This window comes from Pseudorca crassidens, chromosome 1 (genome assembly GCF_039906515.1).
Source record: "Pseudorca crassidens isolate mPseCra1 chromosome 1, mPseCra1.hap1, whole genome shotgun sequence".
Classification (NCBI taxonomy): Eukaryota; Metazoa; Chordata; class Mammalia; order Artiodactyla; family Delphinidae; genus Pseudorca; species Pseudorca crassidens.
The window spans coordinates 31,925,521-31,952,617 of record NC_090296.1 but is presented as its reverse complement, the minus strand read 5'-3'; the positions used below and the strand labels follow the sequence as shown (position 1 = coordinate 31,952,617).

The 27,097-nt window shown below is 45.1% G+C and overlaps 1 protein-coding gene across 1 annotated transcript in view; it reads right to left on the bottom strand.

Annotated features, from left to right (window-relative positions):
- The window catches only part of MAP3K9 (mitogen-activated protein kinase kinase kinase 9), a 77,462-nt gene extending 71,396 nt beyond the window's left edge, over nt 1–6,066 (bottom strand). Inside the window, exon 1 of the mRNA XM_067731848.1 lies at nt 5,331–6,066. Coding sequence (XP_067587949.1) covers nt 5,331–5,733 — 403 coding nt within the window. The 5' untranslated portion in view covers nt 5,734–6,066. The remainder of the gene's footprint in view (nt 1–5,330) is intronic.
- Between the last annotated feature and the right edge of the window lie 21,031 nt (nt 6,067–27,097).

The window sequence follows — 27,097 nt, the reverse complement described above, 5'->3', positions numbered from 1 at the left end:
ACCCCTGAGATTTCCAGTATCACACCCAACCACTCATTCCCCGTCCCAAATCCAGAGCTTGAATCTACGGTACTACGATTCTATCTTTAGCTCTGCTTAGAAAGGCTTCCGTGGATAGTTAATAATAACCACCAGTGATTATAAATCTTGGGCTAGATACGGTGCTGCTATACGAGCCAAGTGCTATTTCATGTTTCTCTCATCAAAACCCTATTCTCTGTCTTCTAAGTCTCTTTCTTTGTCTTTACCTAGCTGACTCATAGGCATCCCTCAGGTCTCAGCTTAACCATCAATCTAATAGAGGAACTTTTCCTGACCCCCCGACTAAATGAGGTCAGGCCCGAGTCAAGCACTTCCACAGCAGTCTCTATTTGGCAAGACTCAACAAGGTTATAATTACTTGTTCATCGCCTATCGTCCTGCTAGACTGTGAGATGCACAAGGGTGGATCCTGTCTGCCTTACTCACCACTGTCCTTATCGTGCCAAATATTCAGCTGGTGACCAAAAGACAGGGAAGTAAAATGAGGGAAAAAATCTATCTCAGTATGAAATAAACCAAACTCAGATCTGGGGGGAAGAAACTGAATTGGACCTCCTGAAACAAATACAGAGAATAGTCACACTTTGCTAAAAAAAATAAGAACACAAAGATATATTTCTGAACTCTTGGCAAGACCAAAAGAGGAACTGCCCACCGCTGACTGTTCTCTTCCATTCTCAGCCAGCTCCATGAAGCCTTCATTCTCCATTCAGATGCTGGTGGGGCTCAAAACTCTGTTTTTGCTTAGCTATAGCACTTCTATCCTATCTAGGGCTGATCATTTGTATTTTGTAATGCACCCAGCAGTCTGCACAAAGGAAACTCTTAGGAAAACTTAGTTGGACTGCCTTTAGGTATACAAAAGATTATCACCTCATCTAGCACTCTTTTTGAAGAATAAATGGTGTGGCAGGTCCTGCAGACTAGCAGTCAGCATCCATTCTACAATCCTCCAGCACACCTTTCAGTACTACAGAGGTCAGAAAGCTAAAACACTACATTTTCCAGACTCCTTGACAGAGTGCTGGTTAGCCAATGAGATGCACAAGATTCAGAAGGCAGAAGTGAGACGGAGACCATCTCCTTGCTGCTTCTTCTGGCAAGCATGGCTATGGAGAAGTGGGGTTTTTCCTGCAATAGCATGTCGATGTCCAATTAGCTCTGTGGATGTGGAAAGGAATGTTGCAAGGCCAAGCAGTCACCTAATCGGACAGCAACTACGACAGGGTGTTTGAGAAGTCAGCAGCTTCAATGGCAACTCCTGATTCTGTACCATCTCAGTTAGAGAAGCAGCAGCTTGCCTGGTGGGCCAGGTCTGCAATGTTCTGGGAGTTGGTCCTCTAGGTCCAGCCGACAGCCCCTTCTCCCCAGCCTTCCAAAAAAATCTATAAGCAACTAACTTCTTGTGCTAAATCATTTTCTGCTTAAAATAGCTTGAGTGTTTCTGGGTCCTAAAATGAATCCTGACTGATTACTAATTCTTGCCTTATCTCATCTATATGAATGAGAAAAATATGCCAATGTCAAAGAGAGATTAGAAACCCTCTTGGAGAAAACTGTAAGTTTTCCTAGGAGTCCCCATGGTCATAGACGGAAGAAACACTTGTTTTTTCTGCCAGATTTTTCACTGATGAAAAGTTTGTGCCTTTCTAATAAATGTGCATTTACATACCTTATGTCCTCAACTGAATATCTGAACTCTCCTTAAGGGAATTAACTGTTGTATTTTCTCTTGTACCCACCCTCTTCTTTCCTCTGGTCTGAAGCATAGCTGTGAACACACAGGACGTGTTAGATATTTATTTAAACATATGGGGATTTAAAAGATGTGATTCTGAACCAGGGTGCTGAAAGGACAGCTCCTCCAATGGTATTTCACAGAAGGTAGAAAACCTCTGTGGGGAAGGCGAAGAAGCAATGATCTCTCTCTGGGTAGAACATAAACTCTCAGGTTCTTGCTATTTCGTCGAGGAAATATTATGACCAGCCTTCAGAAAAAGTACAGAACAGAGCTTACAAGAAGAAAGACAAAACAGTGGGGGATGTGGGGAGGGTCCTTTCTTTTCCCTTCCCTGCTAAGAAGTCCCTTTGGATAGAAACTAGACCTTCACTGCAGCTGCGAGGATGTGGGACTCTCCTCCCTTTCCCTGCCCCAGTCAAGACCTGGTTGTAAGTAAGAATCAGGTCAACTCTCACACAGCACATTTTTCAGTTTCTGTGGAAGAATATTTCCAGGAATATCAGGAAAAAAACCTTATCTCTTTCAGTCTTGGAGTCAAGATGTTATTTCCTCTCAATTATATCCCTGGAAACTAAATATACAGGCACATTCTGGTGAGTTTGGGGCAAGTGAATGGTACATACCTCACTCATTTAAAAATCTTAAGTATGTCTGAAAATACATCCTTATATTGCTAGTGAAGGCAAGAAAAAGAAATGTAAATTAGTAATACCCTTAATTTATGCCCTGCTTGAAAACTGACACAACTCTCCTGTAAGAGAAGCTTTTTTGTAATACCTAGGGTTATATATCTCTGAAGATGATACATTTGGAACTTTACATGTTCCATCTTTCACTAAAATAAAGAAGATGAGCAAGCTCCTGGGTTATTTATATTTGTCAGCCCCGTGGAGAGCTAAACTCTAATACCTACATTGGAAAGGATAAAAGCGCTCTATAAACGTTAGATGATTTATAATATCACTCTTATATGCTTTCTTTGTCACAAGATTTAGTAATTTCCCCCTCTTCCGTTTTGATTAAAGTTTGAAACAGAAGTTTCACTTTGAAAAGCAGTATTTGAAAGTAAAACTGAACATTATTACTTCACTTTGTGCCTTCTATTCACAATCTAATATCAAAATTCACGTCCCAGAGAGGAAGTTGGAAAAAAGTAACTGGGGAAAAGTTGTCAGAGGCTCAATTTCATTCTAAGTCTCTGGAGACCAGGTCAACAATCACCTTTATTTTCTGAGTGACACGAAATGAACCAGTGGACACAGCATACAGACCAGAGGCCCTTTATCAGATCACCAAGATTTGCTCAAGATTTCCTTGAGCAAAGCACTGCACTGAAATTATATATTTACATCACCAATTTCCCTCACGTGTGACTTCTAAGTACCTCCTCATCTTCTCATTTCCTTATCCCCTGGTATTTAACACAGTATCTCTCTTTCACTAGGCACTCTAATTGGTTTTTGACTAGAATTAAATTTTCTGAATTATCAAAAATTAATTCCAGTCAAGATCAGAATTTAGTGTGGCTAAATAAAATAACTTACCAAGACCTTCAAATGCTGTTGTTCAAGTCAATTCTTTCAATAAGTACAAGGTACTTCCTACTTTCTCATCATCTGAGTTTTAGATATCAGAATCTACTCTCTCCAAGGTAACTTTTGTTACTGTCTGGGTGAAGTCCTGGGCACCCAATGGAGAAGAAGCTTCTAAAGTGGCACAGTGTAGACCTGCCTGGCTTTCTGTGCATGGGTTCTTCCCACCTAAGTCACATTCGCTCCTGACTGCTCTCACAGCAGCGAGCACAAGATATTAAAGAAACTCAGCTCCCGTTCATGAACCTCACAGAGCTCTTCTACTCTGATATTAGCTGTCTCTGAAAAAAAAAAAAAAAAAATCACCAAACCTCACCCACAAAGACCCTCAAAATCTGACATATTTAAAACTACATTGTCTTCTAACATGCCAGGCCAACATCTCTTCCGGTATGTGACCAAGTTCATCTTCAACACTATTTGAGACATTATCTGCTAGGACCCTTAGCCTTGATCTTTCCAGCACTAAGGCAAAAAGGTGTAACACCTAGGAACAACTTAAAGTAATTTGTCACCTGCAGGTATTATAAAGATTAACTGTAGAAGGAGGAAGTTTTAAACTGAATAAGAGGGAGAGAGAAACAAAGGAAATTAAACATTTGAACATCAATTTGATAGTCAAAGCACCAATAAAAAAAGGACAGGAGAAAAACAAGAGGTTATGATTTTGATATTAATAAATGGTATTTAATAAACATCTTAAGATATAATTGTTCAGGTGAAAATAAGTTACAGGACCAGAAAAATAACTGTTACAAATAAAATTTTAAAATTAAATGTTTAAAGTTGGCCCTTGGTAATGACTTTTTTAAATGAGCTAAGAGACAAAGTATACAAAATATGGAATAAACAATGATATAAGTGAATTAACAATACTTTTTTTAACAGGAAAGAAATTACGGAAACCCTCAAATACAAAATAGTGTAAACTGCACCGGAAGATACTTACATCTTTCTTCTAAAACCACCTAGCATCACTGATTAAAGGATTCTAATGGCAATTTAACTCCTTTGAAAAACAAAGAAAATTTCATTTCAGGGTGTGGAAAAGGGGAGCTCCTGGGAAACTGGTGAAAACAGGACCCTAGAAGAAAGGCCCTGGGAGGGACCCCTGGGCACGGTTCCCCTGAGATTTGGCAAATACCAAATATAGGCGAGGATCTAGGGTGAGAAGAAAGGAGAAGATATATTGTCTGGGTGTCAAGGCCCTGGGACTTAGCCACTATATCTTGTGCTCCTGATCTCTCATGGGGGAATGACATACTTTTCCCTTGCTAATCATTTCTCCACTCATCACCTGCCCCTACAGAGAGACAGACAGACACACACACACACACCCTTATAGCACATTATTTGCTGAGACTCCTTAAGGGACCACTTTTTAAATACAAGATTAGGATCCAAGAAGTCAACACCGTATTTCAAAGATACTTCAGCCTTGAGTTCACATAGGCTTCCGGGACTTGTGAGCCAGCCCAGCCCTGCGGGAGACACCCCCGTCTCCTTTAAAGCAAATGCCTTTCAGGGGCGGGGACAGGCGGTAGAAGAGGTCGGGAAGGTCCCTGATTTGGGAACTAATGTTATGACAGAAACCACCAGCTTGCCTAAAATCCTTCCAGACTGGAGGGGTGGGGAGGTTGGAGACAGGAAGATTCTCCTGCTGGGGCTTCAAGATGTGGGATCAGGAGCTGCTGCTGAGGCGGTCGCGTGAAGGTGAAGAAGCCCAAGCGCCCGAGGTTCCAGGCGAGGCCTGCGGCATGTCTATCTTACTGATTGCACCCGCCAAAGCCCCTGCAGCCCGAGCCCGCGCACACACACACCCCCCCAGGTCAATCATTGCCCACCCAAGCTTAACCCTCGAGGAGGGCTCCCCTCCCCCTGCGACCACCCCAAGGCATCCATCATACCCCCCACCCCGCTCCCCGCCGGGCTCCCGGGCCCCGCCTTCGCCTTACACTGAATGGGCGGGTAGCAACTGGGGTCTTCGCCTCTGGGCTGGCAGCGGCTGGAGAAGGCGCTGCGCGGGGTCACGTAGTTGCTGGGGAAGATGCCCACCCGCTGGTTCAGCTGCCCGGTCCACCAGCCCTCGTCGCCGGACACCTGCGAGTCCTTGGACAGCACCTCTACCACGTCGCCCAGCCGCAGGGTCAGCTCGTCCTCGCCCGCCGCCTCGTACTCGAACACGGCCGTCCAGTAGGGCAGCGGCGCGTCGGAGCCCAGCTCCCTGGGGACTGCCGCCGCCGCCTCCTCCTCCTCTTCCTCCTCCTCCTCGGCCCCGGCCCCCGCTCCATCCTCCCCCGGCGGGGCTGCAGCGGCGGCGCTCGCCAGGCAGCCGAGAAGCGCTCTGGAGGGCTCCATGGAGCGGCCGATCCATAGGGTGCGGGGCTGCTGCCGCCCGCAGGAGCCGCCGCCGCCTATTGTTCATGCGGCTCCGCAGAGCTGGGGGGACCCCCCTCCCCCGACGGCGGCCGCAGGTAGGGGCCGGGCTGGCGGGGCGGGGAGAGTCGGCTCGCTAGGGCTGGGGCTGGGGCTGGCTCAGCGCGGCTACAAGTGCGCGGAGCGCGTAGTGCTCACCGCAGCATGGGGGCGCGGCGGGCCGGAGCCCCCGCCTTCGCGCTCGCCCCCTGGGGCGGCCTGGCCACCTCCGCCGCGGGTACCTGCTCGCGCAGCTGGTGCCCGGTGCCGCCAGCCGGCCGCCGCTCACCGCTCGGCGCCGCGCCCCGCCCCCTGCGCCGTCCGCACGCCCGGGACCACCTGACGCGGACCTGGCTCCGCCCCAGCCCTGCGGACCCTAGGAGGCGGGGCTTCACGGCGCCCGGGCCCGCCCCCGCACCATCCTGCCTTCCCATTGGCCGCCGCTGACCGGTCCGCAGGTTCCTCCAGCCGCGGTTGGGGCTGCCCCGCCAGCCGCCCGCCCCGCCCCTCTCCACCCCCTGCGCCTACGTCACCCTCCCCCCCTCCTCCCGCCCCAACGTGCGGGCTCTCTCATTCTCAAACCCCAGGTTGACCCATTTCTCTCTCCCATTGGACCCCCGCATCTCCAACCATTGGTCCGAGGTACCTGTCCGTTTCCTGGGAGAGTTCAACACCGCCCGTCAGGAAGAGGCTGCGGCCTCATTGGGCGCCTGAGGAAGGATGGGTGGATACTCAAAGGTAAAGCCGAGCCCTCATTCAGACCAAAAAGGGTGAAGGAGACCGTTCCCTTTGTTTGCCGCTAAGAGGTAGGGATTCCACTGGGCAGCATCTGTGTTCTTCATCCTAAAGTGAGATTTTGAGAGTGAGCAGAGGAGAAGCGAGCTGGGTTGCGGGCCCCGGGAGAGCTCTTTCTTCTCCAGCGCCTTCTTACCTTTGGATTTTCCCTTCTCTCGGAGCTGCCTCTGCCCTAGTCCTACCAGGTGGATCAGCTTCCACTCCAGTCCGACTGAATTGCACCCCGACTCCTTCCGTAACCTTTCATCTAGTAAGACCTTCAGGCCCACTGGAATGTTCTTTAGAACTCTTAAAACTACAGTTCTCGCCTCTGTGAAGACTGCATACAGCTCGCCCTTTCCTAGGTTCCTGTAAGAAGATATTCCAATACCGTTGATTTTTAGAATTCAGACGAAAGACCACTTTACTGGAGCGCAAACTGAGGGTGGGAAAGCTGTCGGTGATGTGGGCTTGGTCTCTCTGAAGAGGCTCAGTTTCTCTACAAATCTTGGAATTTTTTTGCCTGGGGGGAATTGCACTTTGGATCACAGTGACCTTAACAGAAATCAGATTAAGAACCAAAGCTGAATATATATCAAAACGATACTGCAGTTCATGAGCAAGGCTGACTTTTCTGCATCCTTTCGTTGTCCTCCACTTCTCAAACATGAAAGAAAGAAAGAAAGGAAAGAAGAAAGAGATGGCCCCTAATATTTCTTCTGTGCTTTAATCCTTTCACGGCAATATAGATTTCCAGTGAGATGGTTCTCTGACATTTCAAAACAAGCCCATGCTGAGAGATCTAGCCTGATCTCTACTAAACTTTTCCCCTTCCATGGTAGGAATAGATCCGATTTATTTGGCATCCACTGAGTGTTTTTTGTCTAATTATAGCTTGGGGGTAATTGTTAGACACACTGAAGACAGTGGGACAATTTGGAAAGAAAGCCAGGGCTGGCATCTCCAGCTTTGCTGCCACCAGCTGCAAGATCTTGGGCAAGTACTCAACCGACTGCTCAACCTCAAAGTGAGGGGGTGGACTGGAAGATCTCCTATGATGTTGTAGGCCTGACATTCTGTGGTTTGTACATGAGTATGGCTACACTCATGTGTCCCACCCATTTCAGGCCTTGAAGAAGTTAGGGTAGAGTGCCATACCAAAGGTCAACTGCAGTAGGTCTTGAGAAAGAATTTCTGAGTAAATGCCCTAAAAGAGTGTTCAGATTCTTATTGTGCATAGGATCAGTGAACTGGAAAAGATATGGATGAGTCTTTGAGTAAACTCCCTAAATTTTGTTCAGAATAAAACTATGGCACTCCCAAGCAGAAGAGATCAAGTAAGGAGGGGGTAGAGGTATTTCATGTTTTACAAAAGACCATAAGAAGAAAGGTTTTCTTGATAAAAATTTAATTTGGAGGAAGAAGGAATTTTCCAGAATGATGTAGACACACGGAGAGAAACAAACAGAAAAAAAAAAAAAAAACACTAAAAAGATATAGAGAAAAATTGTCAGTGGTGATCTCTTTCAAGTGGTAGGATTATGAGTAATTGGGCAATTTTTATTGTCACTTTGCTTATTGATAATTTTGTATGTTTTACTATACAGTTTTGATCTCTACTTCTTCCCCACCCAGAAAAGAAGAAAAAAAAATCCTTGATCCCTCTCAGTAGGAAAAGTCTAATTACCCACATAAGTTAAATCTTTCATGAAGTGTCATTCATCAAACATTTCAAGAAGTCATTCAGTAAATATTTGTTGAATGGATAAGTGCTAGGAATTCAAATGAGGGAATATCCTTCAGGCTAAAGCTGTCTAGCAGAAGTTGTCTAGCCAGGTTTCATGGAAGAGGCAGAACTAAAGCCAGTCCTGGAGGTGGATGTAGGGGAACAGGGAGGAACCTGCATTCAGGATTGGAGGGTGAACATGGACCCACCACAGAGGTGGGGAAGCCTGAGTAAGCCCAGGGATTACAGTAAAAGGATGAGAAAGAACTCTGAAAAGATAGGTTGAGACCAGATTTGTCGAGGGCCTTGTAATTACTTGTTTCAGACAAGTAAATATTTAATTGACTATTTGTAATTATTTAATGTCTAGCTTGTTCACCATGAGGGCAGAAACCCTCTGGTTCTCCACAGTTATCCCAGCACCTAGAGGGCTCCTGGCACATAATTGTTTCTCAGTACATATTTGTGACTGAATGACTGACTTGAATACCAGGCTGAGAAAAAAAAGTATGTGTTTGGTTTAGCAGATAAAAGTTTAGCCCTGAAAGCTTTTGAGTAGGGCTGGGAGGTGATCAAATGTTACCATCTCTGAGGATAAGAATAGATGAGGAATGGATGAGGAGGTGCTTAAGTGGGGCATCCAAAGGTGTATACAGCTTGATTAGTGGAGAATAGGAAGCGTGGAAATGGAAATTAATGCAGTGGATAGAAATCACAGAAATATCAGCTTGAGAAGAGGTAAGAGAGCAAAAAGGGAGTGATGGAAAATAAACTTTACTAAATAAAAAAAGGGCAGATTGCAAAAGACTTTGAAAGGCAAGTAGAATTACCAAGATTTCACAACTATTAAGCAAGGGGTGACAAATGTCACCCCAAAAAGAATCATTTTCTCTACCACACTGAAAGGTATAGCATAAGGCAGGGAGAAAATAATAGCAATTGGTGATGTGGCTTGCCAATGGACTTATGTCAGAAGATCATGCTTTCTCCTGGCTCTGTCCTTTGAAATCCATGTGACTTGGGGCAGGGTACCTGTTTGAACCTCAGTTTCCTTATTTTTAAAGAGATGTAAAAATAGAACCTTATTTTTATAGAGGTTTGTAGGATTAAATGAGACAAGTCCTACAAGAGCTCTTAGCATGCTGCCTAGCACCCACTAGATATTAAACGTATTTATTTTCTTCTTTCTTCTACCCATCACACTCAGAAGCACTTAAGGGAAGTAATTAGTTAATTGCACCCTAGGAAACTGCCGAGGCTTCTTTTTTCTTTTTTCTTTTTTTTTGCGGTACGCGGGCCTCTCCGGTTGCGGAGCACAGGCTCCAGACGCACAGGCTCAGCGGCCATGGCTCACGGGCCCAGCCACTCTGCGGCATGTGGAATCTTCCGGGACCGGGGCACGAACCTGTGTCCCCTGCATCGGCAGGCGGACTCTCAACCACTGCGCCACCAGGGAAGCCCTGCAGAGGCTTCTTGACTGAGAGTTAAACCAGGATTTTTCCCTTAAAAAAAAAAAAAAGAAAGAAAGAAAAGGGAGAAAGAAGGAGGGAGAAGGAGGGAGGAAAACACCAACAGGCATCATAGACTGATGATTAAAGTTTGGGGCCTTGGCTTTTAACTGAATCGGAATCCATACTCACTGTTTGCAATTACGCAAGTTAATCCCCTGGTCCCCCTAGCTCCCTCATCTGGAAATTGGGGATAATAACTATCTCACTGGGCTCCTAGAATGATTAAATGACAGGATGTATATTATGTGCTTAGCACAGAGTCTGTCAAGTAGTAGCAGTTATTGTTATCATTTGAGCCTAAAGCATGATTTGGTAAATGAATATCACTCTCTCCTCAGGTCTTCTGGGAAGTATTTTAAATAAGTACTTTGGTGCTAAAATCCCTCAGGCAGATGTTCAGCTTTTCCAAGAGTCAGCCCACCCCTCTCACCTCTCACAGTACACCATTTCAGGAGAGGAGCCCTAGTTCCTGATTCATAAACCCCATTTGCAGTAATATGACATTCAGTAAATGTTTGGGGACAATGTGTGGTAGGGCTGATAGGACAGAAGTTGGAGCCAAACATTCGGGACCAAATCATTGTCAATGTCACTGTCATTGTCACTGTGGACAAGGCACTTCATTCCTCTGAGTCTCCATTTCATTTGTTATAGAATGAGGCTGTTTGGTTTGGTTTTTTTTTGTTGTTTTTTGGGGGGGGGTTTTTGCGGTACGCGAGCCTCTCACTGTTGTGGCCTCTCCCGTTGCGGAGCACAGGCTCCGAACGCGCAGGCTCAGCAGCCATGGCTCACAGGCCTAGCCGCTCCGCAGCATGTGGGATCTTCCCGGACCGGGGCACGAACCCGTGTGCCCTGCATCGGCAGGCGGACTCTCAACCACTGCGCCACCCGGGAAGCCCTAGAATGAGACTGTTTTGAGGATTAGATGAAGTCAGGAGGACTCCCTGCAGTACCTAATACATAATAGGTGCTCAATAAATTGTAAATGTTCTTATCACAATCGATAGTATTTTAATTCCTGTCTTCTGAGAGTTAATGGGGCTTGAAACAACAAAATGGTAAGAAATCTTCCCTCCTTTCTTCTCCCTTGCATCTCCTACAAAAACCTCAGTTCAGAAAACAACTGTACCATGGCAGCTCTTTGTTTATTTCTCTTTTTAAGATTTTTTTTTGATACGGACCATTTTTAAAGTCTTTATTGAATTTGTTACAATATTGCTTCAGTTTTGTGTTTTGGTTTTTTGGTCACGAGGCATGTGGGATCTTAGCTCCCCAACCAGGCCTCGAACCCACACCCCCTGCATTGGAAGGCGAAGTCTTAACCACCAGACCGCCAGGAAAGTCCGATGGCAACTGTTTAGAATGTCTCGTCTCTGGAGACCAAGTTGCATTTTAACAATGATCAGAGTCTTTTAATCAAGGAATAAAGATCAAATGTAATTTCTGCTTCTTTCAGCCTGGTTGCAGAGCTAGCCCCGTGGGACGGCTCTCTATGAAATTACACCTCTTACAACCATGCTGGGTCTGCAAGAATTTCATTTAAGCCTTTTAATCAGGGACCCCAAATAGGTCCAATCAAAAGAGAATTAAAGGGAAGATTATCTGTACAATTGGGGTTTTTGAAGAACATGAAATGACTGGGAAAATGATCACATAAAGTGGAAAGGAAAAAAAGATAGAAAACTATCTGTTGTAATCTTTAAAAAAATTTAAAGTAAATTGGATAAATCAAGAAAAAACTGTATATGTAATATATTTCTTATTTTATGGAATGTATATTTACATTAATATTATTGAAAGAAATATATCAAAATGTAAACTGGGCTTCCCTGGTGGTGCAGTGGTTAAGAATACACCTGCCAATGCAGGGGACACGGGTTCAAGCCCTGGTCCAGGAAGATCCCACATGCCACGGAGCAACTAAGCCCATGTACCACAACTACCGAGCCTGCGCTCTAGAGCCCGTGAGCCACAACTACTGAAGCCCGCATGCCTAGAACCCGTGCTCCACAAGAGAAGATCCCCACATACCGCATAGCCACTAAGCCTGTGCTCCACAACTACTGAGCCTGTGCTCTAGAGCCCGTGAGCCACAGCTGCTGAGCCCACACGCCACAACTACTAAACCCCACGCACCTAGAGCCCGTGCTCCACAACAAGAGAAGCCACAGCAATGAGAAGCCCGTGCACTGCAAAGAAGAGTAGCCCCCGCTTGCCGCAACTAGACAAAACCTGCGCGCAGCAACAAAGACCCAACTCAGCCAAAAATAAATAAATTAATAAATAAATTTTTTTTTTTAACAATGTGAATAATTATCTCCAGTCTAGATGATTATCTCCAGTCTAGGAGTGATATTTTTTCTTTGTCCTGTACTATTCAGTATTTTCTACCATTAAAATGTACAGATTTTCTAATCAGAAAAGTATGTTATTATTAATGATCATTATGAAAAATTTTAAGGATGTGGAAATGTGCATAGTATAACAAATGAAAAAGTAGTGAAAAAATCCTTCATACAATACGATGACAAATGTGTGTGGGTGCATGCGTGCGTCTGTGTGCATCAAGTGTAGTACCCAAAATCTCATTATTAGTTATTTCTGAGCTGAGTGGCGGAGTATGGGTAATTTGCATTGCCTTCGTTTTACTTTTATTTTCCATATAGCTAAAATAACCATGCAATACTATTAGAATAAAGAACCACAAAATCTTTTTTTTTTTTTTTTTGGTAATAATGAAATAGATTTCAAGCTGAAAGCATTATTGCGAGTTAGAGAGATGGTAGAGGAGGTAAAAAAGATAGACCCCGAGGATTACAATAATAATAATATTAATAACAATATTGATAATGACTCCTATGAATTGAGGGCACACTGCGAATGCCATCACTGTTTACAATCATTTTTATTTTTCAGAGTCTTTAATGACTCTTCCAAGCAAACAAAAATTCCTGGAATATAAACAGTCCATTGCTTGCCTATCTTTTCCACCTCCTGGAGGGAACATTCTTAGTTATATGCAGACAGACATGTGGCTAGGTACTTTTAGAACTATTCAGTAATTTAGCTTAGCTGTGGTCTTACTCACCTAACACAGGCATAGACTTCTTTTATTCTTCAGCTTTTCAAATCTCCGTCTTTAAATCATGTTGGTGACCAAGACTTAACTGAAACTTCAGCTCACTGTCTCGCTTTTGAGATTAATGCCTCCTTATCAGAAAAAATAAATCAATTTAAAGATTTTTGTTATTTCTTATTTAAATAAACCAGTAAGATCTGATGAATGAGCAACTCTCACAGTTGTTCGTGAAAAATAGATTTTATGAGAGCAGGAGCTGTGTAGTTACAGATGTGGCACAGCAATGCCCTCTTAGAGACCATGGTGGACAACCTCGCCACCGTGTGGTATTGAGGAGTATGGCGGCCATATTTCTCTCTTTTTTAATGACATTTTTTTCTAGTTTTACACTTCTTTTTTAAGTAACTTTATTTATTTTTAATTTTTGGCTGCGTTGCGTCTTTGTTGCTGCGCATGGGCTTTCTCTAGTTGCAGCGAGCCGGGGCTACTCTTCGCTGCGGTGCACAGGCTTCTCATTGTGGTGGCTTCTCTTGTTGCAGAGCATGGGCTCCAGGCACACGGGCTTCAGTAGTTGTGGCACACGGGCTCAGTAGTTGTGGCACGCGGGCTCAGTAGTTGTGGCTTGCGGGCTCTAGAGCGCAGGCTCAGTAGTTGTGGCGCTCGGGCTTAGTTGCTCCATGGTATGTGGGATCTTCCCAGACCAGGGCTTGAACCTGTGTCTCCTGCATTGGCAGGCGGATTCTTAACCACTGTGCCACCAGGGAAGTCCCTAGTTTTACACTTTAAGTGCTGAAAGTAACCTTCGTGATCACTGGGTGGAGCCTCTTCAATTGTTGTGGAAACCAAAACCTAGACCATGGATATCACTGGGGCTTGAACCCAAATCTTCAGACCCTCTTCTGGCCCTTTCTTGCCACACAATTACTTCTAGTTCTTCGAGTTCGCTCAGAGACTAGCTGCATGTCATTTGCGGAGAAACTTAGCACCATCTAATGCAATAACTCAATTTTACATCCAAGGAAGCCCAAGTCTAGAGAGGACAAATTACTTGCTAAAGGGTCCACAGCTAATTCTGTGTCCCTTGTTTTTTATTCCATTCATTCATTTACTCACCAAACATTTACGCATGTGTCTACTATGTGACAGGCACTATTCAAGGCACTAGAGATACAATAGTGAACAAAAATAGACAAAAGGCCCTTCATAAATCACATCTTCTAATAGGAGAGACAGACAAATAGAATAAGCAAGTAAAATACACAATATAATATTACAGAGGGATCAGTGTTAAGAAGGGAAAAAAGGCAGTGGAGGGAGAGAGTGGAAGATGTAATGTTAGAAGAGGTTATATTTCAGAGTGGCCAGAGAAGTCCTTAGCAAGGTGACTTTTGAAATAAAGATCTGAAGAAATTGAGGAAGCCAACCATACAGATATGGGGGAAGAGCATTTAGGCAGAGGAAACAACAGTGCAAAGGCCCTGAGGCAGGATCGTACCTGTGTATTGAAGAAAAGAGCAAGGAGACCAACCTAATGGGTATGAGAGTTCCAGGGTAGCAAGAAGTAGGAGAGGTAACGGGGTGCCAGATCATGGGGTACTTTCCAGTCAAAGGAGGACTTTGGCTTTTACTTTTGTGAACAAAGAAGAACAAAAAGCATTACTCATCACCCAGTTCTACCAGGGTGAAGTCGCAACCCACTGGGGTCTCCCACTCACAGTGTGCCCTGAGAGGAATTCAGAAGGCGAAACAAGATGAGGCACTCTGTGCTCAGGATAAATGGGCCGCTAGATAGTAGACACATGTCTCAGGAAGAATTTCAATGACCCCAGATTCTTGCATCTTCCATACATAGAAAAGCACTAAAGTCATTAACTTGAGATGTCTGTTCTTTGTGACCAGTAACACTCTTCTACCAAGATGCATGCTTGACTGCATGTGTTCCCTAGCCCCCAAAATTTGTATGTAAACTGACTCCCTAATTTGGAGCAGTTCCTCAGAGCTCAGTGGCTGTCTCCTGGGCTACAGTCCTTAGTAAGTCCCTGAATAAAACTGAAACTCAACAACTCTTACGTTGTGTGTTTTTAAGTTGACACTTTGAATGAGATGGGAGCCATTGAAGAGTGCTCAGCAGGGGAGTTGCGTGGTCCAACTTTAACAGGAACACTCAGGCCACTAGGTTCACAATAGGCTGCAGAAACAAGGGCAGGGGCATGAGATGGGGAGGCTCTTCAATAATCCTGGCAACAGATAACAGCAGGTTAGGCGATGGGGGTGACCAGGAGTGTGGTGAAGGGTGGTCAGAATTGTAAACTATATTTTGAGGGTAGAGCAGCTAGCTTTGCTGGTGGATTGGAAGAGGTGGGGAAGAAAGAGGGGTCAAGGATGACACCAAGGTTTATGGCCTGAGCAACTGAAAGCGTAGCCTTGCCATTAATGGAAAACAGAGAGCATCTCAGCAGCTCACTGCTAGGCATGCTCAGTGTGAGATCACCGCCCCACCCCCAAGTGGAGACGTCGGGTGGGCAGCTGATTATGTAGGTCTGGAGTTCAGCCAAGAGCTGTTAAGTAGTAAGAGTCCAGTCCAGAAAGCATGAACTCCATAAAGTGACTAAGGGCACCATAGAAAACATTCAAGCCCAAATGGTAAAATACTTCCTATTTTAGCATGGAGTTTTCCAGATTTCTACCCCCCAAAATTTGTTTTTTGTTTTCACTGAATGAAAGGTTCTTTAAATTCTATAGTGCTTTACACTTTTCAAAAGTTTCACACACATGATTTCATATAATCTCATAATAACCCCTTTTTCCCCCACCCCTAGATTCCCCCTCCTACCGCCACTGGTAACCACTAGTTTGTTCTCTATATCTGTGAGTCTGCTTCTTTTTTGTTTTATTCACTAGTTTGTTGTATTTTTTATTTACTCTTTGTTTTTATTTTTGTGGGGGCTGCGTTGGGTCTTCGTTGCTGCGTGAGGGCTTTCCCTGGTTGCGGCGAGTGGGGGCTACTCTTCGTTGCGGTGCACAGGCTTCTCATTGCAGTGGCTTCTCTTGCTGTGGAGCACGGGCTCTAGGCGCCCGGGCTTCAGTAGTTGCAGCACACAGTCTCATTAGCTGCGGTGAGCACGGGCTCTAGAGCGCAGGCTCAGTAGTGTGGCGCACGGGTTTAGTTGCTCCGCGGCATGTGGGATCTTCCCGGACCAGGGCTCGAACCCATGCCCCCTGCACTGGCAGGCGGATTCTTAACCACTGCACCACCAGGAAAGTCCCATTTGTTGTGTTTTTTAGATTACACATATAAGTGATATCATACAGTATGTGTCTTTCTATGTCTGACTTATCCAAAGAAACTTTTTAAACGGCTCTGCCTTGCAGAGTTGAAGGCTGTTCACCTTTTGCTCACAGACGTGACATGAGTCTCGCGACACTGGTCAGGTCTGTGGGATGACGTTTGCATGTTTTCTGGGTTACAGAATGGAGCCCCGCGTGGGCCAGTGGGAGCCCCAGAGGGCGGCCTGTCAGGCCAGTGGAACGTCAGGGAAATGATCTTGTGCTTCCTGTTGAACTAAAGGTGGCTCGATGCCGATTTGAAGACTTCCCTTCTTTGTTTCTTTGGATTGTGTTGATGCCCAGGTAAGGTGCCATTGCTTGCAGCAGTGTGATCTGTCTCTTTATTATTTTATTACTTGCCCTTAACCCACCCCCTACTCCACCCTCCCATAGCTTTATACGCGATGGAATTGACATTCTTTCTTTTGCGTCTTGTCGTCTCTTGGGGACAACAGCAAGGGATGGCAGAGTGACTGAGAGCTTATTGAGTACCAGGCAATAGGTTAGGAGTCGATTCACATGCCCTCATTTGGCGTCCAAGGACAATGCCGCTGACCTACCAACGAGGCCACCGCTTGTAACAACAACCAACATGGAAACAGCATTTTCAGTTCCCAAAACACTTTTACATATAGGTGCACTGACTAGGAGTATAGCTTCTAGAACCAGACTGTCTGTGTTTGAATCCCAGTTCTGTTATGACTGGCTGTGTGTTCTAGGACAATTTACTTAACGTGTCTGTTAAACCTGTTTCTTCATCTGCACAATGGGGAATTAAAAAATCGTACCTACCGCCTAAAGTGCTTTTCTATAGCTTTACTGCAGTATAATTGATATACAAAGAACTGCACATACTTAATCTTTTAAATTTGATAAGTTTGGCTGTATGTAAACGCCCACAATCTGAAGTGGTTTTAAGGATTGAGGTAATGCACGGGCAGCTCTAAGAACTGTGCCTGCAGTCTAGTGAACCCTCAATAAAGGCAGATGGGATTATATTACCTCTTTGGGCCCCCCCAAAAAAATTCCTATAAAGCAGGCATTCCTTTTAACCAACTTTGCTAATAAGGAAACTGAGGCTCAGGGAAGCTATTTAATGTGATAACTCAGTAATAAGTAGCAGAAGCCCTAGACCCAGTCACGGGTAACAGCCTTCGATCCCCAAACTTTTCCTAGTTGGAATCCATTTCCTCCAGAGGGTTGGTTTTTGTGTTAACTTTCTCACCAAGTCTTCTGGTGTCCGCTGGCTTTGTGAAAGAACACACTGAGATTGGAGGAGAGTAACAGCAAAAGTAACCTTTCTCGGACACCTCAGTGTGTCAGGCTGGTGTCCAGCACTTCTCATGCCTTTCACATTTCATCTTCACCAAAAAACTATGTGCTGGGTACTTTTAAATAACCCCTTTGTATATAAACTGGGGCCCAGAGCCATTAAGTTACAGCAGTGGTGTGAGTTGGGGCAGAATCCAAGATCCACCCTTTTATGCACAGGAAGACTTTCAGGTTCCGATATGGGAAGGCTTTTAGATCCAGACTGGGGGAGGCAGATTGACTCCCGCCCCCTTATGCTAACCGGTCCCCAAGCCAAGCTGTGACAGCCAAGCAGTGACACCTGGGGCAGCCCCACCCACCCTTCAAACTCAAAGGCTATGCAGGCTCTCAGCCCTCCCAGCCCAGTGCCGGGCCAAACCCCTCCCCTTGAGACGCAGAGAGTCCCTGGTCCAGAGGGTGTCTCCAGGCGTGGAGGATGGACTGAAGGTGTCTGTTTGGGGCCAAGGAGAGCGCAGAGGAAGTCTGAGATTTGGACTCCATCCCACGCCCCGTCACCATCCCCATCGCAGGCCTCACCCACCCTCCCGGGTCAGGGCTGGCAGTCTGCGCTTATTCCTTGCCTCCTGGCATTTAGATTCCCTTGCTCCTCTTCTGGGCCTCCAGCATGTCATAAGTAGAATTTCTCATGGGTAAATGGGACAATTTCCCCACTCAGACGTGAGGCTAGGTGTGGGAGAATAGAAACCTATGGGGGCTTGGCCTGAGCTTGGGTTTTAATCTGAGCAACCTGGTGTTTCTCTCTCTTGATCCTTCCTTCCCCTCCCTCCCTTCCTTCCTTCCTTTCTTCTTCCCCCCACTCTTTCCTTCTTTCCATCCTTCCTTCTTTTTACAGAGAGAGGCAGAACCACAACATACAGCTTGAGCGAGCTCCGATCTCCCTACTCCCACCAGAGGCAGCCTGCTTCCTATCCTGGGCGAGCTGGGTTCAGAACAGGCACTTTGCACACTTCAGGTGTCTTTGGTGCGGGGCGCGGATGTGGCCGGGTGTGACTGTTCTCCCCCTAAGTAAAGCCACTGATCGTAACTATATGTCCGAGTGCCTATTAATAACCGCAGGCAGCCCACTTGTCCCCTGTCACTCCAGCTGCTCCAACAGTGACCCACTCTCTGCCCTGCCCTCCTCCCTCGTGAGCTACAACTGGGTCTACAGATGCCATCTGCTCCACATTCCCCTCTCTCACGTGCCTCATCCTCCATCCCTGTGTTGCTCTCTTCTGGGGCTGTGACACCAGGTCACTAATACGGGAAGTGAGAAGGAAAGGAAAGAAGGAAATAAAATAATAACAACTGATTCTGATAAACCCTCCAACCCTTAACATTCTACACCCGGGTTCCTTCCACTCATTGACGATGAAAATAGCGCTCCTGGGTCTCAGAGTTCCCAAGGCCTGTGGTTTGGATAAGGAGCCTTTCCACTGGGTAGGCTTGCTACAGATGCTGAACCCACTAACAGCCGAGGACATTTATCTTCTTGTTGGTGAAGCCTTCAGCCCTCCCATTCTGTTTGTTTCTTCCCTGACTCAGCTTCTCTCCTTTTTTATAAACTGCTACCAAGGAAGGACTTGAAATTTGAAGTATAAATAAATAATACCTCAACTATTACCTGAAATGAAGATTTGAAACTTAAAAGGGACCCAAGAAGAGAAGCATCTCAATAGAGAACAAAAGCTCTAGGAGAGTCGGCTCTGGGTTCTACGTCCCCAGTTACTGACTGGAGCATCTCTCATGCACATTCACATAGTCCATAACACCAACCCATTCCTACCTTGGAGCAGAGGATGGCACCAGATCGCCCTCAAGATCTCTCCTAGCTCTGAAGAAATGGAGATGAACAGAGGAACGGACGCCACCAGCAAGCTGGGGAAAAGGAATCTTAAGAGCCTGTGATTTCAAAGAGCCTTCTGGTTGGGACCCCTGAAATCAGATGGCCAAGTGTGGCCTATACAGCATAAATACTATGACGCTGACAGTAGTGATATCAGCCTCAGGCCCTTTTGTAATTCCATCTCTTCAAAATCATCCTTCTCTACTTCCTGCAAACATAACTTCCTCTGCCTAGTGGACTCCTACCTACCCTTGAAGACCTAGCTCCAAAGCTCCACACTCTGGGAACACTTTCCTGACCATCCTGAAGACACACAGGAGGTTTCCTCTCTGGGTCACACAGGACTGACCCGCACTCAGAGCCCTCGCCACTTTGCATTGCCATCTCCTCCCCTCCCTTGACCATCAGATCTTTGAGGAAAGAGACTTGGCCTTCATCTTTGCCTGGCACATTCCTGGTTGTCCTACTTTGAATGGAGAGAGGTAAGAGTGGTTATATAATGATCTACCGTCATGAAGACTTTCCCTACATTTTCTCATTTAGCCTTCACACAGCCCTGGTGACATGACTTGCCCAGGTCATTTGGTAAATAGTAGAACTGGAAGATCTCACCCAGTTTGGGGACCATCAACCCCAGCTTGTAGGTGTCCCTGAAAGCCTCCTGTCATGTAGGAGTCAAATATTCTTTTTTTTTTTTTTTTTTTGCGGTATGCGGGCCTCTCACTATTGTGGCCTCTCCCGTTGCAGAGCACAGGCTCCGGACGTGCAGGCTCAGTGGCCATGGCTCATGGTCCCAGCCGCTCCGCGGCATGTGGGATCCTCCCAGACTGGGTCACGAACCCGTATCCCCTGTGTCGGCAGGCGGACTCTCAACCACTGCGCCACCAGGGAAGCCCTCAAGTATTCTTAAAGCACTGCGAATGTAAGCAAATATGTTATTTGTCTTCTGTAGGAGACACCAGATGTGTTGTGTGCTCAGATCTCTCCTTTTCTAAGAACTGCTCCTATACCCAAATCCACATCATAATGGTGACGCCCCCCCCTCCAAGCGCCACTTTGGCCATTTTGGTTGATTGAGCCAGACGCAGACCCCTGGCCCAAGCTGGGCCACATAGCCTCCCTGCTCTAAGTTTGGAGTGGGAATGAAGGTAACTCAGATTCAGTCACCCTGGCCTCTTGATTAGAGCAGATACAAATCCTGGAGGCCCAGACAGCTATTTTCTGACAAGGTGGACTGAAAAATTAAAGAATGCCAAACTGCCACATCTGAATGGAAGAGTGAAGCAGATTTAGAGAGGAGACAAGACAAGGGCAGAGTCTACCTGGCATTCAGGCCTTAGTTCAGGTCTGTCCCTGGCTGCCAGAAATGGCATCCCAGTAAGGACCAGCTTTTGCTAAACAGCTCTGATGGCCTTCAATCCCTTGCGACTAAAAGATGTGTCATTAAGCAGTTTCTAAACAAATTCAATTCAGGCTAATGTAGGACAGAAGTCCCTCCCTAGCCCATGTAAGAGCTGTGCCATTCATTCATTCAGTCAGTCAATTAGTCAATGAATATTATTGAATGCCAGCTATTTACAAGATTCATAAGAAGTAGAAGAGAAGTTGGCTGTATCTTCTATGATATAAACCAGGCACTGGGTGTCAGCCTTCAGGCCAGCCAGCTCTCAGAGCTCCTGAAATTCCCCAGTTGTGCCCTGGGAGCCCTTTGGTGGCACCTGATGGTGCCGTCACTTGCAGTTATTCCTGAGAGGCTCTGGAGCCTTGGACACCATGACATTTGTCTGCGCATCACCCCTCCCCTTCTGGTAGCAGCCACTAGACCCTACTCTTACCCCCCCCCACAACATACACACATACTTTTGGGGAGCTGCCCTACCCCATTCCATGGTCTTTTGGTGAAGCTGTTCATCACAGGACTCCTCCCCTGATCACGGTGTGGACACAGGACCTAAGTGGGCAATCAGAATCTCTTCCTGGGGAATCTGGATTTTGAGTTGAGACAAATACAGAGAGTCATCTCATAGCAGCACCCCATAAAACAGATTCCCCCGGTGCCCTGCTGAGAGCAGGGCAGCCCACTCCCTGGACTCAGTTGTTCCTTTAAAGCTGTAGCCACTCCAGTATCCGTCACTCAAAAAATAAATATCTTCTGAACTAAATCGGCCAATCAGTTACTTGTAATCTAAGAGTCCTGAACTGTCTCCTTTTCAGATCAGTGCTCATGGATGAATGAAGAAAAGAGAAGGAAAGTAGAAGAAAGAGGAAAGTTGCTTCAGGTTCCCTACCCAAGCCTACAGCCCAAGCCCCGATCCTATTTTTAAGACCCTTTACTGAGCCTATATTTATCATGAGGTTTTTTTATTATTATTGTTGGAAATCTACACAAGTAATTTGGCTGAAGGCTGAAGCTTATTTCAGGAAAGCAAGTCTTTCATTTCTCCAAAGCCCCTGTTAGCTCCTCCCGCACCTGTTCTCTCTTCTGTCAAGCCACCTATCGCTAATTTCCAGAGCAAAAAGAACCAGGATCCAGATTCCAAAGCAGGATGTAAGTGATGCTTAGAGAAACAGGTGTGTGATTTTTGTCATAAATTGTCTTAATATAATCTTTCCAGTCAACACATATGCCTCATGAAAATGCATTTCTTATCTCACAAAGGTTGCCTCCCAAAGTAAGACTCATAGAATCCCCCCAAATAAACCACAAATCCAAGCCCCTCATTTTACAAATGAGGAAACTAAGGTGCAGAGCAGGTAGCTTGCACACTCGATAACATGGAGCTAACCAACAGCAGATCCAGGACCAGAATTCATGTCCTTTCGCCACTAGGTCGGAGTTTTCCCACTATTTCATGCCTCCTCTCACACTACAACTCACTTTCTTTAAATATAAGAATTTCCTTAATCTGTATATATATAAATATTCTATTGGGCGATAAATACCTGACAGAAGTTCTGTATACAAAACCCGGAAGTATGTGCCTCCACTAGTATTCAAGACCATACTTTATGCAAGTTGTCAGTACGGATATAGAATTCAATTGCACAATTTAATGGACACTCAACTCTTAACTAAATACAATGTAAACAAAGTTACCTGGTACTCGGTTATTATTTTTTTTCACTCCCCAAAGTGAATGGTAGAATTAGAACCAATGAAAGAAAAATGACAAGGAATTTGATTTGGGCAAGACGTGTTTAAGCGGATGCTCAGAGGTGGTGAGTTCTCCATCACAAGAGGTCAAGCAGAGGTCAGACAAGCAATCATTTTTCAGGGATGTTAGAGAGCACTGGTTCTCCAACTCTTTCATAAGCACCAGAATCATCCCAAGAGCTTGTTAAACAGAGATTGCTGGGACCTACCCCCTGAGTTTCTGACTCAGGGAGTCTGGGATGGGGCTTGAAGCCGTGCATTTCTAACCAGTGCCCAGGTCATGTGATGCTACTGGCCCAGGACCACACTTTAAGAACCACTGCGGTGCTTAGGATGAGACATTTCACTCCAGCTAAGGTATACAAAGCTAGGTCACATTTCTATTCAACGTCTTATCAGACAGCTTGGATTCAGTGTTGCCACATGAAACTGGGCTTCTTTCTTGCCTGGGGCTACCTTTGGTGATAGTCGAAATCCTGCACATACCTCTGTGCTCACCTTGAAGCTGGGACAAAGAGAGCCTCCTTGAGGCTGACAGACACCTAAAGTTGCTCGTAGTGTAGGATAGGCGGCCAGAGACACAGTGTTATAGCTTGCACCAGGACATGACAATCCTCTGAAATCAGTACCATGGGCACTGGAACACACTGTTGATGGTCATGACGAAGCACCAGTCCTTACTTGTTCCGAGTGCCTCTCAGAGGGAGAGCCAGAGAATCCGCCATTGCTGCCCATGGACCCACAGTTGAAAAAAAGGACATTTTCTCAGCCCTGTGATCCTTGCCTACACCTGTGAAAGGACACAGCCAACATTTACTGATCTTTCACTCCATATGAAGTATTGCTATAAGCAAGTAACACGTAGCTCTTATTTAATCCTTTTAACAACACTGTAAGGTAGTAATTGGTAGAATTGAGATTTGCACCCAGGTACTTCAGTTCTACACACCACACTCTTTTTTTTCATTGAAGTATAGTTGATTATAATGTTGTGCTAATTTCTGCTATACAGCAAAGTGATTCAGTTATACATGTATATACATTCTTTTTTATATTCTTTTCCAGTATGGTTTATCACGAGATATTGAATATAGTTCCCCGTGCTATACAGTAGGACTTTGTTGTTTATCCATTCTATTTATACTAGTTTGCATCTGCTAATCCCAAACTCCCACTCCATCCTCCTCCAACCCCTGAAACCACAAGTCTGTTCTCTATGTCCACAAGTCTGTTTCTGTTTCATAGATAAGTTCATTTGTGTCATATTTTAGATTCCACATATAAGTGATATCATATGGTATTTGCCTTTCTCTTTCTGACTTACTTCACTTAGTATGATAATTTCTAGCTCCATCCATGTTGCTGCAAATGGCATTATTTCATTCTTTTTTTATGACTGAGTAATATATCTAGATCTATATATAGATATAGATAGATAGATAGATAGATACCACATATTCTTTATCCACTCACCTGTTGATGGCCATTTAGGTTGATTTCATGTCTTGGCTATTGTGAATAGTGCTGCTATGAACACAGGGGTGCATGTATCTTTTCAAATTATAGTTTTGTTCAAATATATGACCAGGAGTGGGGTTGCTGGATCATATAGCAACCCTATTTTTAGTTTTGTGAGGAACCGCCACACTGTTTTCCATAGTGGCTATACCAATGTACATTCCCATCAACAGTATAAGAGGATTCCCTTTTCTCCACACCCTCACCAGCATTTGTTATTCGTAGACTTGTTAATGATGACAGGGGTGATGTGGTATCTCTGTAGTTTTGATCTGCATTTCTCTAGTAATTAGCAATGTTGAGCATCTTTTCATGTGCCTGTTGGCAGTCTGTATGTCTTCTTTGGAGAAACATCTATTTAGTTCTTCTGCCTATTTTTCTATTGGGTTGTTTGGTTTTTTGTTGTTGAGTTGTATGAGCTATTTGTATATTTAGGAATTTAAGCCCTTGTTGATCTCATTGTTTGCAAATATTTTCTCCTTTTCCATAGGTTGTCTTTTCGTTTTGTTTATGGTTTGCTGTGCAAAAGCTTGTAAATTTGATTAGGTCCCATTTGTTTATTTTTGCTTTTATTTCTGTTGCCTTGGGAGACTGACCTGAGAAAACGTTGGTATGATCCATGTCAGAGAATTTTTTGCCTATGTTCTCTTCTAGGAGTTTTATGTACACCCCACACTCTTAATCAGAGATAAAATTGTTGTCAGTGTAAGGAATAGAGAAAGAACTTGTCCTTCCTCACACTGTTACACTAGGTCAGAGTTTTAGCCCCTGGTTGTTATAACGGTCTTTCCTCACCTCTAAAAACCTGGGCTCCTGAAGTTTCATCTGTGTGTTTCACACATGCACACAGTTATTGATTCCAAAGCTCACTCAAAGTACTAGGTGACTAGGTCAGGAAGGGTTTCCAGCCTTAGACACATTCTGCCCACAACAGCCTTTCTAATCTGATAATCTCAGTACTAGTGTTGAGCCCAAATGGCCATTCTAGGCTCACCCTTGCCATTGATTTAATTTACCCTTTGGGGAGCCTTGGTGTCACATCCTGCCTGCTGACCTTAGCTGGGACCATCTCAGGCATCGGAAGTGTTGAATAATATTAAACTGTAAAGAGATGTAGTCTGAGTATTAAATCCCTTTCATTCAGGTAGACTCCTTGGCCCCTGATGCATATTTCTCCAACCTCTTCCCAACAGTCAACCACACACAAGGCATCAGACCAAACCCTAGCCACAAAGCTTGCCATATTTGCTTCCTTCCTCCAGGACAATGGGCCACCACTGGCTCTATCTTTGCATAATTAAAGGGACAACTCAGACAATTCTTGCAAAATAGGATTTGCCCCAAGGTCCTTTGTAGTACCCATCCTAGACTTTAGCATGTGCCTCTTTGAATAGGCAGCTTCTCTCTCTAATGAAATAACTAAACTTTTACCTTCCTTAGGCCCTTCTATCCAAGCATTGGCAGTTTAATAGTGTCATCATTCAACATACATTGAGCACCTATTATATGTAGGGCACAGTGCTAGGAGCAAAAGATAGAAATAAGATAAAAAGCTTTCCTAAAGGTAAAGGACAAAAGCTGTACAAGGCTGCAACATCCCCAGGTCTCCTGCCCCAAAGGTGACAGGAAGGGCGTGGGGAGGGGAGCAGTGGTAAACGAGAGGGAAGAGACAGTAATCAGTAGTCTGAAGACTGTCTGCTAGTAAAACCGGAACAGGCTGACATTAAGTCTATTTAAGAACAGCCTCAACAAAGAAAACTTATTAGCCAACACTATCAAAATAGACCCACTTTCTAAATATGTAGCTAAACTTTTCACTCTCCCACAACTGCATATAGAAACATCTCACAAGAATAACTTTTTACAACACACCCTCTGCAATACACGCCGCTGTTCCCATCTGAATAGCAAAATAATTGAAGTGCAGATGGTAAGTGACTTGCCTGCTATTGTGAGGCAAGGCAGTGAAAACCCTAGAAACTGGTTCTAAGGAGCTTCCTGGGAACTGCCTTAGATTTCACAAAGGGTCCTTAGATAAGCATTGCAGTTACCCGTGACTGCACAACAAATAACCTATCACCCCCAAACTGAGCCACTTACAGCAATAACCATCTTTTGCTCATGATTCTGCATTGGGACTGGGCTTACGAGGGCAGTTCTCCCAGTCGTGCCTGGGGTCTCTCATGAGTTTGCAGTCATCTGGTGGGTTGACTAAAGCAGGATGATCTCAGATGACCTCACTTACAGGACCAGGGTCTTGATGGTAGCTGCTCCTCTCCAGTTGATGTCATTCAATTGTCTGCTGCAGGCTACATGGCTGCAGAAGCATGCCAAGAGGGCTAAGGTGGAACTGTAAGAGCCCTTAGGCCTAGGTTCTTGAACTTGTACAGTGTCACTTTTCCAACATCTCATTGGTCAAGAAGCAAGTCACAAGACCAGTCCAAATTCAAGAAGTGGGGAAATAGACTCCACCTTCTGATGACAGGAGCTGCAAAGTATTATGGCCATGCTTTTCACAATGAGAGATAGCTAGGCCTCATTTTTACCAGGCTACACGCATTGGCTGTTATTGTCACAGCTGGGACCCAACCAGCATCCACAAGGCCCTGCTACCTATGGGGATGGTTGCAAGAAACATCTTCTACGTTGGAGCTTGAGAACTTGGGGACTTAGCTTTAGCCCCTGGATGATGCCTGAACTCCTGGGATATCATCACATATATATGCTGAAACTATAAATGAAGTTGCAGACCAGCAATCATTGAGTAGACACGTTAGTGGTTATTGCTGCCATCAACACCCAGGTACACAGAGCAGACATCATACATTCATAATCACATCATCACATGATTTCTCAGGTGATAGCCTCGCATCCCCAGACATGGCCCATCACTTCTTCAAAGACAAGTTAATACAGAGCAAACTAATTGTCTTCAGATTTCACAATATGTTTTAGAAGAAAATACTTTGCTAGATCTGATTATTGTTTTTCTTCATAGGCAGGCCTCTCAATATTTGGCAGAACACAAGAAATTCCTGGCTCAGGCAAGGAGATGAAGGAG